Raw genomic sequence first — 15,677 nt, forward strand, 5'->3', positions numbered from 1 at the left:
ATGTTATCATAGACCTACTATTTTTATTGAAGTTTTTGATAATTTAATAGATATGCAACAATATTTTAAAGGTGGTTTAATTTGTGTTCACTTCCCACTTCATACTAGATACTCAGAGCAAGTAGCATGCGCTTTGGATAGTGGCTAAGGGCACAGGTTCCAAAGTCAGGCAGACCTGGGTTCAAATTCTGTCTTATCTCCTGACCAAGTATCTGGCCTCTTTAAGCCTCAGTTTTATCAACTGCAAAAAGCAAGTAACAGTGTCAAACTCTGGGTTTAAAGATGAAATAATCATATTGAGGGATGACCTCAGTGTCAGTCACCTACGACACATTCAGCAAATGATGGCTACTTTTAGCTACTAAATAATATTTAACACTTCAGAGTAAAAGTTAGTTTGCTGAATGAACATGTATGAGACTGGGCAGTGATTTTTTCAGATGTGAACTGTGTATTCATCTCTCCTGTCCTCTTTTTATTTTTTATTTTTTTATTTTTATTTTTTTGGGTTTTTCTCCGGTACCGGGAACCGAACTCACGACCTTGCGCTTGCCAGGCAGGCGCTTTGCCACTGAGCTAAACCCCCAGCCCCCTATTTTTTTTAGAATAATCTGGATGTCACCTACCTGAGTTTTGAATCACTACGCTGTGGAAGGTGCGCTTTTATCAGTTGTGTTTGTCAGGGTAATTGTTTCCTCTTGTGACACTGTGTGGTGCGAATGTTTTTTTATTTCTCTTTAATCAGTTCCATTTTGTCTTTGATGATGTGCAGCGATAGCAATATCTCTCTTGCACAGCTGTTATAAATAAGTTCTTGTGTATGTAAGGGTTAAGATACAGTCCCAAGTTAATTTTTAATCTATTTTCTCTCAGGAATATTTATACAATTATGATTTGGTTTTTGTCATTTGATGGCATCTGGTTTGTTTTGGGGCCTTAAAATAGTTTAACTCTTCCCAGTCTACTTCACTGTTTTCATGTTTTTGGCCTGATCTGTTCAACTGCTCATCAATTTAACAGAGCTTCCCCGTGTGTTTGCTGAATTCTGCGCACTGGATGCTTCCAAAGGCAAAAAGACACAACTTGCGACCGCAGGAAGCTCACGGTCAAGAGGAAAAAGAATAAAACTAATAATTTCTGCACAATCAGCACATGAACAGGTCTGCAGATAAATACATAAGCAAATGTGGCAGAAATGTATGAATCAAATGCTATGGCTGCACGGTGGAGGACATCAGGAGGTCTTTCAGAATAAGTCAGATTTTTCCAAATGAAAGAAGGAGGAGTAAAGCAGTTTGAGGAGACGGAGAGAGATATCCACAGGCAAGAAGGACTAGAAGGTGTGTTCAGGGGCTGGGGTGGATGCAGCCTGACGTGGAGCGCGGGGTTGTTGGAAGAAGAGACGGAGAAGCTGGGCTGCGGCAGGCCGGTAACGGACTCTGGCCTCGGGACAGTAGGTGCTAGGGTCCAGCAAAGTTAAGGGAGAAAGATCAGTTAGTGGGCAGCACAGAGGAGAAACAGGAGAGGCTGGGCCAGGAGAGGAGGTTGGAGACTTAGTAAGAGTGGGGGTGAGGGGTTGGGGTCTGCAGCCAGGAGGGCAGCAGGAACGCTGCCACTTCCAAGACCACTTCATTCATTCAGCACTGCAGACTGACAGCGTGCTTCTGGAAACTCACTGAGAACACAGAGAAGGCACGAAACAGGCATAAACCCATGGGCAAAGAGGAGAGAAGAAAGAGAAATATAGCTGAAAAGAGGGTGAGGCACTGGGTGATGGCAGTGCAGAGCAAAGGAGGACGGCATCAGGCTGACAGCTGGCGGCACCCAACCCACCCCCCATAGACCCGGCACAGGACAGGAAGGGGCACCGCAACGAGCTGACCACTGTGGGAACTGGTGCCAAGTCTCATGGGCTCTGTACAGGACCCTCCCCCTGCCACCAGCTGAATACCAGCCCCTCCTCTCGCTCAATCCCCTCCCCCAGTCTTCCGTGAAGACCCAACCAGAGATGCCCAGGCATGGCACCCCAGGCACAGCGAAGAGCAGGAGAATCGTGGGTCCAGCTCCTAACAAGGGGACCCCCCACGCCCTTCTCTCAGCCTGTCCCAGCCATCTGTGTGTCCTTAGGCTAGTGATTCAAGGGTGCTAGAGGAACAGAAGAGCCGCAGAGAAAACCTAGACACCCTCTTCTGGGGTTGGCCAGGGAAGAGGCCAGCTTACTCCTAATCGTGCTACAATTAGGCATCCAGTCAGCAGACCTTGCCCATTGATAGGGCTTTCTATAAACCTTTTAACTGTCCTCGCCCCTCCCTTGGGATCTGTAGGGAAACTGCTTTGAGGAGCCTCACAGATATTAAACCTCACAGAGTTCAAGTCACTTACAAAACACCTAACCTACACACTTCCTCCCATATATCAGCCACTTCTAGATTACCCATAGTACCCAATGCAACATGGACACTACGTAACTGCTTGTCAAACTGTATGGTTTAAAGAATAATTATAAGGGGGGAAAAAGAATGTGTGTATGCATACAGACACAACCATCACAGACCTAAGGGCATTAACACATCAACAACAATGTCACTTTTTAAAAATTGCTTTCTATCCTTAATTGATTGGATCCACAGGTGTAGAACCCATGAGTGCAGAGAGCTGAAAGCACTTCATGTATGAAAAGAAATCAAAAGAGTAACAGACATTTTAGTATAGGCCTCCAAGATAACGGAGGGGTGGGAAGGGGAGACAGTACAAGCGCAAGCCAGAGAGGAAAGGATCCAGAGAAAATAGGAGGATGACGGGGCAGATGGAGGCTAAAGTAGCAGGGTAATGATAGTGTCGGGGAGATCAGACAAGCTGCTGTGCCCTGAAAGAAGACCAAGTGGCTTTCAAATAAAGAAAAAAAAGATGAGATGTGGTCACATCAGGTTCCAACCAAGAGTTCTTAGAACTTAAAAAGAGGATTATTGTGGTATAAACCGATAGTTACCAATCTCTCTCTCCACCTTTTCCTTAAAGAATAAGACAAAAACACATAATTTTTTGTGAAGTAGCAATACGGCTAGGCAAAAAGACACTTCCCAGCCTCTCTTGCAGCTTGTCACAATCACAATGAAACGCGAAGCATACGGAACAGGACTTTTGAGGAAGGCGTCCCCAAACGACTCCATTTGTATCACATCGCTGGAATGTGGCAGTGATGGCAAAGCTCCAGCAGCCACGTCTTGGACCGTAGAACGGAGTGCTAAGGTGGGAAAGTGAAAAGACCGAACAGCCTGAGTCACTGAGGCTGTAGGTAGCACTGCACGGCCCACTGCAGGCTACCCCTGAGCGAGCTGGCTTCAGCCACTGTTGTTCTGTGATTTTGTTGTTTTCTATCAAATCTAATTGTGACAGACACAGCAACCAATATACAAAAATCACTTCTAATGAAATTCATGAAGTCTTTCAAAAAGGAGAACAAAATGAAAAATAAATGGATAACAGGAGAGATAAAAGAAAAGGAAATTAGAGAACCATATGATATGAAATAGGGATAACAGAGCAGGAGTGGCAGAGAAAAGGCATGAATTTGGTGAATAAGCAAGAACAGTAACAAAGACAGAAACAAAACAAAACATGACAAATGCCAGATTGGGCCAGGCAGTGCCTGTACCACGTGCCCTGGGGTGGGGTGGAGGTAGCTGATTCACATATCACTTGTGCAACCCTCACCCTGGGAGGGTGGGAAGCATAGGTAATGAAACAGAAAAAAAGCTGGAGATGTGGTATCTGAAAACTAAGCAAGCTAGGGATAAAGAAAAGAAAATATGATGATATCAACATGGTGGAGGATCAGGAGTGAGACCCCCCAAAAGATATAAAGGTCTTGTTTTGGGGCAAACAGAGATGTTAAGAGATCTATATTAGTGAATAAACAGAACAAAGGAGGATGACATGCCATGAACAGAGCTGTATGATCTCAACCTCCTGTACCCGAGGTTAACAAAAATGACAATAAACCAGGACTGAAGACATGAAAACCTCTGGAATACAAGGACCAATGTAATGGCCAATATAATGGCTGCAAAAAGTATGAATCCTAGAGGCTTCCAGGGAGGAAAAAGAGGAACAAGGCAGCATTCAAAGGCTGCAAGAATGAGGGATCAGCACAAAGAATTTCACTGCAGTAAAAAATGAGCTCATAAAAAAACTGCCCCCAAAAATCACAAGGAAAATTATGTTCAACTTGAGAGTTTATACTCAGTTGAATTACAAGTCAAGCGTGAGGTCAGAAACCTTCAGACCTCGAGAACTCAGCAAATGTATTTCTTATTCATCCCTCCTTAAGAAGATGCCAGAGTGTGTACTTCAGCCAAACAGAACAGTAAGAAATGAACCAAGACTGTACTCAGTCAGAATCTACCTCTGGCTGGTTTAAGCAAAAGATACAGCCAACAAATTTTAGACCCTGTTGATAGGAATGAAAAATGGTGCAGCTTGGTACAGAAAGCAATGCAGCACTTCTTCAAAACCTAAATACAGAATTATCATATGACCCAGCAATTTCACTCCTGGTTAAACATTAAAAAAAAAAAAAAACCACTGAAAACAGAACCTCAAACAGATATTAAACATCTATTTTCATAGCAGCATTTTTCACAGTAGCCAAAATGTGGAAGCATACCGCTTCCATCTATGGATGAATCGGTAAGCAGAATGTGGTGTATTAATATAACAGAATATTACTCAGCCTTGAAAAGAAAGAGATTTTAAACTGGACATGGTAGTGCATGCCTATAATCCCAGCACTCAGGGAGGCAGAGGCAGGAATATTATGAGTTTGGGCCCATCCTGGGCAACTTAGTGAATTAGTGAGATCCTTGCTCAAAATAAATAAAAAGTTTAAGGCGATATCTCAGTATGAAAGACCTGAATTAAGTCCCCAGTACTAAAACAAAACAAAACAAAATCATCCCCGCAAAGCCTCATGCGCCCAGAAGTGAAACCTTTGGAAGGTGGCTGACTATTAGGGCTTGTTGCTGACTTGTTGTTAGGAGGTAGGGTTTGCTCAAGGAGACAGGCACCTAGGGGTGTGGCCTGGAAGGGTGCATCTCTCTCCCCAGCTCCTCCCTTCACTCCCTGCTTCCTGAATGCCATGAGGTGAGCACCTTCTCCTCTGCCATACCCCTCTGCATGCTGTTTCTTTTTGGGAGCCAGCTGACCACAGACAGAAACATGAGCCAAAAAGAAACCTTTCTCCTTTTAGTTGCAGGTGTTGAGTATTTTGTCTTCGTGATGAGAAAAGTGACTAAATACTTAGAGTAGTCAAAAGCATGGCAACAGAAAGCAGAACCGTGGTTGCCAGAGGCTGGTGAGCAGGGAGTTAGTGTTTAATGGATAGAGTTTCAGTTTTAATGGATGGAGTAGGGAGATGGATAGTGGTGATGGTTGTACAATATTATAAATATATTTAACAACACTACACTGTACACTTAAAATGGCTAAGAGGTATATATGATAAATGTTTTTACTGCAGTGAAATAAAAGGATTTTGGGTCTCCGAGAATAGCTGGAAAGGCTGGGTGTCCAGTCTCTGTCACCAGGGCAACACTCAAATTTTATGTCACCTAGATTGTTGGGGACAGACTGCAAGTACCACTGATTCAGAAGCTCTGGACTCTGGAGGCAGTAATGTAGCTGTCCTGCATCATGCTTCCAGAAAGTTCCTCAAAGACCTCATGTTTTCTGCTCCTAATTCCAAGCCTAAAGAGGGCTCTTCTAATCAGCAGAGTCCTGGTTTTGTGGCTGCACTCTGGCAACAGGAGGGGCCAGGAAACCAATCATATGACATTTTCAGTTCTGAGTGTGAAAGGTTACTTTGCCTCCCACCAAGATGCGTAACGCTGGAAGTGCCTTCAGTATAGGAAGGTCAGTCCATACTGGGTCAAGAGCAACAACAACAAAAGGCAAAAGTCCACTATGCTATTGTATCCAAGAAAGTTCTTGTTCCTGGGATGTGATACAGAAGTGTGATAAAGAGAGGAATTCTAGGGGCTGGGGATTTAGCTCAGTGGCAAAAGCGGCTGCCTGGCAAGCGCAAGGTCGTGAGTTCAGTTCCCGGTACTGGAAAAAAACAAAACAAAAAAAAAGAGAGGAATTCTAAGACAACCGCTTGGTAGCAGGTCTCCAGAACAGACTAGAGTCCCACAAGACTGGGGTCATAGGATGGACAGAAATAAAAGAAATGGCTGTGACAGATTTCTGAAAAATTGGAGTATTTGGAAATAACATGGATAGGCATTTGATGTATCTTCCAGATTATTTAAAGAAAAATGATGATGGAAAATCAAGCAAATAAAAAACCAAGGCAATTACTAATTCCATGAAACAGAAAAGTTGGACAAAAAATGAAGTGTGATTATACTGTAACATGTGGCTCAGAATTAAACAATACTTACTTAGTCACAATAATATCAATATTAATTCTAGATTTAACCAAAAAAACTGTGGTGTGACTATACTGGGGACATTATATGAAATTTCATAGTGGCATAAAACAGTCCTCACTTTAAATCCTCACTGCAATCACAAGAGGTCAAAAGATAATGCCAGAAACTCACATATCAAAATTAGTAATACAAGTATATTATTTAGTAAGGAAAATTTTACAGAAAAGGCAACTTTTTGGTTGAGGCCCATGGTTTTTAATCTGAGAATGAAGCTGGGATGTTGAAGGATTAAAAGGATGAAAGAGTAGAAACTATTTCTGATACCTTTACTTTTAGTGTCATTTGTCTTATTAAACTGCATACCTATTACTTTGATAAAAATAAATTTTAAGACTTTAACGTTGTTCCTACCATTGAAAACTTCCCACCAACTTAGAGGTAAAGAAGGCAATGCAGGTTTATGGGAGAAGATAAGGCATCTGTGTTTAGACATCTCTTTGTATGCCCTTCATCTCTTCCTCTTTGCACACACCTGTCTGCACAGATCTTAAGAGAAGGCAGAAAAAGTAGAAGCAAATGCAGGGGCTTCAAATGTAGGAAGACCTAGAGATGATGTCCAGCCATGAAAACAATCCACTGAAGACTTCTCTGTGATCTCACAGAGTCTTGGGGCTCTTCATTTGTAAAATGCAAAATATTGGTAACTAGTATACTACTATGTGAAGTAACAGAAGTGTCAGCTTTGTGTTCCTATAGCAAACACCTAAGATAAGCAACTTATAAAGATAGAAGCTTTATTTAAGCTCATAGTTTCCAAGATTCTAGTCCATCATTGTTTGGCCCCATTGCCCTGTGCCCATGGATAAGTAGCACAATATGGCCAAAGCATATCGTGGAGCAAAACTCACTTTTACCAGGAACCAAGGAGAAAAAGAAAGCAAAGTCCCCTCCAAGAGCAAGTCTCCAATGACCGAAAGACCTCCCATTAGGTCTCTCCCTTTAGGGTTCCACTACTTCTTAAAGACACCACGCTGAGAATCAAGCCTTTCCCACAGGGGCCTTTTGAGGACATCCCAGATGGAAGCTATAACAAGATCTAAAGCACCTAAGATTCAGTAGGTCCTCAAAAATTATGAGTTCTCTCTTTCTCTTGGGAGCGCTCATGTCCTATTAGCCTCTCCTATAAGCTACTCCCTGAAAGTCTCTCTCTGTATCTCTGTGCTTGTAGCTTTGAACATAGCAAAGGAAAGTTATGCTCCTTCAGCTACCTTCTTCCTCTCCTTTCTTGCCTAGTTTGAAAGATTCACTTTCTACAGACAAATTATAGTGAGTCCTTCCCAGGCAGTTTATCTCAACACTTTTCCACTTATCTTGGAAGGAAAAATTGGCCTCATTCACCTCAGCATTATACCTCAGCTGATTTTTGAGTGAAAGAAATTGATGTTCAGTTACTAGCTCTGGCCCCCAGCTCTTATATACAGGAGTAAATGGAAATTTCTGTTTAAAAATTGACTGCAGTATTTATAATACAGTCAAATTCTAAATAATTCAGCAAGTATTCAAATATAACATTTTAGAGTAAAGATCAAAGTTGTCAAGGATTATGAAACCTGGTTGAGACAGGTAGGTGAGGTAAGTGAGGTAACCAGTGGTCTTTCTCACAGGAGGACTCAGTGTGACTCCAAAGCACTCACCTTCTCCACTCACACTACAGTGGTTGCACAGCTCAGGGAGAAGTTGTTCTCTATGTGCTCCCTTAGGCCAAATCTCCTCACTCTTGGAGGTCCCCTTGTCTTGGAAGGACTCTTCCCCATCCCAGGAGGCAGTGGGCAACATGTCAGACCCCTCAATAGGAAAGGAATTAGGGGAGTTGAGGTCCAAGAGGAAGCTATCTTGTAGGGTTTTCTTGGTGGCCTTCTTGCATTTTCTCTTCTGATTCTCTGAGATTCTGTTGCCTTCTGGTCTTGGGTGGCCACTGTTAAGCCTCCTGGTTAGCTGGAGGAGTTGATCCATGTCTTTGGTGAATTCCAGTAGAGTGCCCTCAGAGAAGCTTTGGGTAGGGCCCTCAGAACCGTAGCTGGGAGCCTTCTCCAAGAGCAGGTGCTCTGAGCAGTGGACAGCTTCCAGGTCCTCCCTCAGCACTGGCTCAGGCACCTGGGGGATGGTGCAGAGGACCATGGACAAGGAGAAGTAGGAGTAGTCCACTGCGACATAGGTCAGCATGAAGTTGATGGTGACAATAGGTGCCAGGATGTTCACTTGACCCACAAGGACAAAAGCCATGGTCACCAAGCTGGTCAGGCAGATGGCTGCTACAGGTGTTTTATTTGGTCCTTTCTACAGAAACGAAAATAACATACAGGACTATGAAATTTCAGGTGGAAAATTTCAGAATTTACATGGTAGAAACCAAACTCACAATGGCTCAGCCCCATGTAATTACATTTTCATGTAATTACATTTTCTCCATGTAATTGTTCATAAACTTGGGTAAATAATATTCAACTCATGGGTCATTGTGAGACCATAGCTAATGCATGTGAAATGCTAACCCACACTGACACACAGAAGGATCCTAACACACAGCTGTGGGTTACATTAGTAATCATTAACATGGGGCATTACCAAAGAACATCCAACTTCTCTGATATTGCCTCATTTTGTCTTTAGTAAGGTTTTAATACCACCCTTGAAAATCAGAGAGGCCAAATTGATTTTTCCCATGGAATGGCAGATTGTAGAACACACAGCAGAATCACTGGTGGCTGAAGTTGGAAAACAGTGACCGTGCACAGATGTATAGCTCACGTGCGCACTAATACCAATAACTGGTATTAGTGGAGGAGGGCATGATGACCTTCGGGTGGACAAGAGTGGGAAAAATGTGCTAATGCCACCTCTAGAAATGACTCATCACAGCCACCAGAACACTTCTTGGGCCGAAAGGGACATTCATTTCTCAGTCTTCCTCCTTGAAAGACTGTCTACATCTGGCTTCTGATGTGCCTCCCTCCCCCATTGACTGCTCCTAATCAGTGCCCATTGCTGCTTCCTTTGTATCTCTGAAAGCTATATTTAAAGCAGCCTGGGCTCCCTGTGCAGACCTCTCCTCTTCTCTATCTGTACTCACTCCCTAGACGATGTCATATAGGCTCACAGCTTTCAATGCCACTTTTATGCTGACAACACCCAAATTCGAGCCTCCAGCTGAAAACACTCCTCTGAAATTCAGGTTTAAATGTCCAACTGAGTGTCTCTTCACCAAAAGATACCAAAGAGGAAAGCAAGCCAAAGAACTAGAAAAGATATTTGCAACACATATAACTGACAAAAAGTATCTAGGATGCACAAAAAATTTCAACAAAAACTTAAAAAGACCCCTAAACAAAATGAGTTAAAGTGTTGAACAAATACTTAACAGAAGAATACTCATTAAACATGTGAAAATATGTCTAACCTTATTAGTAGTTGGGGAAGTGCAAATTAAAATCACAATGCAGTGCTAGTAGATACTCATCAGACCAGCAAGAATTTAAAAGTCTGATAATATCGAGTATTGGCAAAAATATAGAGGAATAGAAACAATTATCCATGGCTAACAGGAGTGCAAGTCAGTATAACCACTTTGAAAAAGAAGTGAATTAAGTGAATATATACACACCTTGCAGTTGAGCAGTTCCACTGGGAATACATATTAGAGGAAGTCTACATTCCCAGCTATTCTACTGCCTTCTCTGTGATTCCCCTAGATAGTAAACAAGCTGTTGCTACAAGCAAGTATGAGGCTGACTTTCATAAATATAATGGTGAGTGAAAGAAGCATGTCACAAAAGAGAGAATATGTGTATATAAACATATATACATGTATATGACTCCATTTGTAGACAGAGTGACCCTAAAGCAAAAATCCTACATCTGAAAAGCTCAAAAGCCTAAAACTTTTGAGGGCTGAGATGATATGCGGGTGCAAAATCTCACATAATGAAACTTTGTTTTATGTGTAAAATTACAAAACATATTTTGTAAAATTATCTTCAGACTACACCTATAATAAGGTATATATGAAATACAAATGAATTTTGGGTTTAAACCTGGCTCCCATCCCCAGTACTTCACTACATATGTCAAAAAGTATTTCAAAGTTAAAAAAAAAAAACCCTCAAATCCAAAAGACTTCTGATCCAAGCCATTCAGATAAGCGATGCTCAGTGTGTATTTAAAGCTTAGAAACAGGCAACATTTTGTTTAGAGGTGCACATGTAGGAAGTGAGTTGCAAACTATGGTCCCTGGGCCCAAACCAGCACTGCCTATTTATGTGTGCCATGAGCTAAAAATGACTTTACATATTCAAACACTTGGGGGGAAAACAGGAGAAGAGTAAAATTTTGTAGCATTGAGAATTACATAAAATTCAAATTTGGGTCCATACATGAAGTATTAGGTATTATCTGTGGCTCCTTCTGAGCTACAACAGTAGAGCTAAGTAGTGGTGATGAAGAGCACATGAGCGGCAGTGCTTAACGATGTACTGTCTGATGCTTTTCAGAAAAGTTTCCTGATTCCTGAAAAAAGCCATGAAGAAAGCAACAATGCCAGGAGTGATGGCACATACTTGTGATCCCGGTACTCTGAGAAGCTGAGGCAGGAGGATTGCAAGTTTGACCCTAAGGCAGGCAACTTACTGACTTAGTGAGACTGTCTCAAAATAAAAAATAAAAAAGGTCAGGGATGTAGCTCAATGTGAAGGTCTTGGCTGGGTCCAATCCCCAGTAGTACAAAAAAAAAGTGACGAAATTATTATGATAGAAGTTGGCCATGAGGAACCTGGTGAGCACCACCACCCCTTCCCCACCAGCATGCAGGGCAGACAGAGCCCTGGACACCCTCTGGGGATTTGGTGACCACTCCCCAAACCCCCACATCCCTGCAGGAGCTGAGCTGAACCCCAGACAGTGTCAGCAATCTCAGTGACTGCACCACACCCTTCCTCACCAGTGTGGGAACCAGGCACCAGGCACTGGAACCCACCTTTGTGGAAACTGGGCTGAACCCCAGACAGCTTCAGGAACCACAGTGAGCCTCCTCTGCTCCTCCCCTACCAGGCTGGGAGCCAACTGGATGCCAAAAAGCTTTGGGAGCATCTGTGATCACAGCCTATCCCGACACACCATTGCAGGAGCCACACTAAGCACTGGGGACCTTTGGATCCTCACCCTGCCACTCCCACACCATCATGGGAGTGAGGCTGAGCTCCAGGGAACCTCTGGATCTTTGAAAATGACAAACAAAGGAGCAAAATGCGATTTCAGACCTCTACCCCACGTAGAACAGGTACAGGAGACATTGACACAGAAAAGCTTGGAAGTCATACACCTGAAATTTCTGAAATGAGAGCTACTGAAGTAAAGAAACAACTCCATCAGGCCATAGAAGACATCAGATCATAAATAATCTCTCAGGTAAAAAAAAGAAATGATAACAATAATGAAAGAATTGCTCACCACATCCAAAGAAGACATAGATAAGAAAATAGAGGAGCATAGAAAAATTATGGAAACCTTGAATGAACAATATAGGAAAGAATGAGAATGCATGACACAGATTCAAACAAATATCCAGGAAATTAAAAATTCCATTGAAAGCTGGCAAAATTGCTTGAACTAAGATGAAGACAGACTTTCAGACCATGAAGACAGCATTGCCACTAATGACCATGAAAGGAAAGATCTCTTAAAAATAACAAGGAACCAGGAAATAACAATTCAACAATGGCAAGACAAAGCAAAGAAAATCAAAGTAAGATTAATAGGTATCAATGAAACAGCAAGTGTAAACACAAATGACATAAAAAGACTATTTGCAGAAATAATAGCAGAAAATTTCCCACATATGTAAAAAGAATCAGACATACAGTTTAGTGAGGTATATAGAACTCCCATCAGCCATAACCTCAGTAAATCTACACCCAGACATATAGTGATCAAGATCCCAGAAATTCAGCAAAAGAACAGAACACTAAAAGCTGTTAGAGAAAAGAAACTAATCACCTATGAAAGAAAACCCATCAGAATCATAGTAGATTTCTCAACACAAATCATCAAGAAGAGCTTGTAGTGAAGTATTTCAGGCCCTGAAAGAAAACAACTTCCAACCCAGATTGATGTACCCTGCAAAACTATCATTCAAAATTAATGGAGAAATAAAATATTTCCACAATAAAGAACAACTGAAGAAATGCATGAGTGCCAAAGCACCACTACAAAGAGTACTGAAAGATATTCTAGAAAGAGATAAAAATGATCAAAACTTCAAGAACAAGAGAAAGGAGCCACCAAGCAGAGCAAGCAAGTAAACAGAGAGAAAAAGGAGGATTTAACAATAGGAAAATAGCATGACAAAGATAAGCCAATATATATCAGTTATAAGCATCAATTTAAATGGTCTCAACTCACCAGTCAAAAAAAGCAGACATGCAGAGTGGATCAAGAAACAATATCCAAGGGCTGGGGATTTAGCTCAGCAGCACAGCACCTGCCTGGCAAGTGCAAAGTCATGAGTTCAATTCTCACTACCAGAAAAACAACAACAACAACAAAAAAGAAACAATATCCAACAATATTCTGTATACAGGAAACACATATAACTCAAAAGGGAATTCATACACTCAAAATCAAAGGATGGAAAACAATACTCCATGTGACAGGAACCCAGAAAAAGCAGGTGTAGCTACTCTGTTTGCAGACAATATAAACTTCAAACCAAGAATGATCAAAAGAGATAAAGAAGGTTACTACATACTTGTTAGGGGAAAACTTCAAGAGAAAGAGATAACAGTCATGAACATCTATGCACCAAATACAGGAGCACCCAAGTATATAAGACAAATGTTAACAGACATGAAAAATGAAATAAACAGTAACACAATCATAGCAGAGGCCTTTAACACCCCATTGTCACAAAGAAACAGATCAACTAGACAAAAAATCAGCAAAGAAATAACAGAACTAAACCAAAATTGTGAACAAATGGACTTAGTAGACCTTTACAGAATGTTCCACCCAGCAGCATCAGAATACACATTCTTCTCAGCTGCACATGGGACATTCTCTAAAATAGACCATATGCTAGCACATAGAACATGCTTAAGTAAATACAAAGGAATTGAAAGTATCCCATGCATACTATCAGACCATAGTGCAATGAAACTGGCAATTAATGACAAAATAAGCCACAAAACTCCATAAACACATGGAAATTAAATAATACCCTCCTGAACAACCAATGGGTTATAGAAGAAATTAAACACTATTTACAATCAAACAAAAATGCAGCTACAACTTACAGGAACCTGTGGGATGCAATGAAAGCAGTCCTCAGAGGGAAATTTATAGCAGTGAATTCCCACCTCAGGAAAACAAAATAAGCACAAATAAACAATCTTATGCTGCACCTCAAGCTTCTAGAAAAAGAAGAGAAAGTCCAGCCCAAAGTCCAAAGAAGGAAGGAAATTAGAAATCTAAGAGCAGAAATTAATGCAATGGAGACTAAGAAAATAATACAAAGAATTAATGAATCAAAGAGTTGGTTCTTTGCAAGAATAAAGTTGATAAACCCCTAGCCAACCTTATCAAAAAAAAGGAAAGAAAAAACTGATATTCATGCTATAAGGAATGAAAGGGATGAAATCACTACAGATCCTATAGAAATTCACAAGATCATCAATACTTACTTTGGAAATCTTTAGTCTCATAGGATGGAAAACATAGAGGAAATGGACAGATTCCTAGATACATATGAATTACCAAAGCTGAATGAAGAAGACATAAAACCCTGAATAACTCAGTATCAGCCAGAGAAATTGAGAATGTAATTAAAAACTTGCCAATGAAGAAAAGCCCAGGTCATGATGGATTCACACTGAATTCTACAAGACATTTAGAGAAGATTTAATACCAAATCTTCTCAAAGTCTTTAATGAAATTGAAAGGGAAAGAATTCTCTCCAACTCATTCCTGGAGGCAAGTATTACCCTGATAACAAAACCAGAGAAAGACCCAACCAAAAAAGAGAACTACAGGCCAATATCCCTGATAAATATAGATGCAAACATTCTCAATAAAATACTAACAAACATAATGCAACAAATCCTCAAGAAGATTATACACCATGAGAAAGTGCGATTCATCCCAGGAATGCAGGGATGGTTCAATATACACAAATCAATTAATGTAATACCCCATATCAATAGAGCCAAAGACAAAAATCACATGATCATCTCAATTGATGCAGAAAAAGCTTTTGATAAAGTCCAGCACTCATTCATGATAAAAACACTACAGAAAATAAGAACAGATGGTCTTTACCTCAATCTGATCAAAGCCATCTATGACAAACCAATGGCTAACATCATACTAAACGGACAAAAATTGGAAGCTTTCACTTTAAAATCAGGAGCAAGACAAGGATGTCCACTGTTACCACTCCTGTTCAATATAGTTCTGGAAGTATTAACCAGAGCAATTAGACAAGAGATAGAAATAAAAGGATAAGAGTAGGAAAGGAAGAAGTGAAATTATCATTATTCAGAGATGACGTGATACTCTATACAGAAGACCTCAAAAACTCCACCAAAAGGCCTATAGATTTGATAACCAAATTCAGTAGCATAGCTGGATACAAAGTCAACACTCAAAAAACAATAGCATTCCTGTACACAAACAATAAACACACTAAGAGAGAAATTAGTGAAACCACACCTTTCATAATAGCATATAAAAAATGAAATACTTAGGAATCAATCTAACAAAGGAAGTAAAAGATCTATGCAGTGAAAATTACAGTACTTTAAAAAAAGAGATCAAAGAGGATTTCAGAAAATGGAAAGATATTCCTTGCTCATGGATAGAGAGAACCAACACTGTGAAAATCGCCATACTCCCCAAATTGTTGTACAGTCAATGCAACCACAATTAAAATACCATTAGTGTACCTCACAGATCTAGAGAAAACATTCCTAAAATTCACTTGGAACAAGAAGAGGCCTAGAATAGCAAAAGCAGCCCTGAGTGACTTGAAATTATACTACACAATTACTGTGATAAAATTAACATGGCACTGGCAAAAAAAAAAAAAGACATGAAGATCAATGGAACAGATTAGAAGATGCAGGCACAATTACAAACACACTCAGCCATCTCATCTTTGACAAAGGGGCCAAACATGTTCACTGGAAGAAAGATAGCCTC

At 40.8% G+C, this 15,677-nt stretch overlaps 1 protein-coding gene across 1 annotated transcript in view; it reads right to left on the minus strand.

The window, feature by feature from the left end:
* Window positions 1-15,677, minus strand: part of Slc12a8 (solute carrier family 12, member 8) — a 147,066-nt gene that overhangs the window by 18,263 nt on the left and 113,126 nt on the right. Inside the window, exon 10 of the mRNA XM_005386546.2 lies at window positions 8,126-8,768. Within this exon, the coding sequence (XP_005386603.1) occupies window positions 8,126-8,768 (643 nt within the window). The remainder of the gene's footprint in view (window positions 1-8,125; window positions 8,769-15,677) is intronic.

Source organism: Chinchilla lanigera, unplaced genomic scaffold (genome assembly GCF_000276665.1).
Source record: "Chinchilla lanigera isolate Chin_1 unplaced genomic scaffold, ChiLan1.0 scaffold00026, whole genome shotgun sequence".
NCBI lineage: Eukaryota > Metazoa > Chordata > Mammalia > Rodentia > Chinchillidae > Chinchilla > Chinchilla lanigera.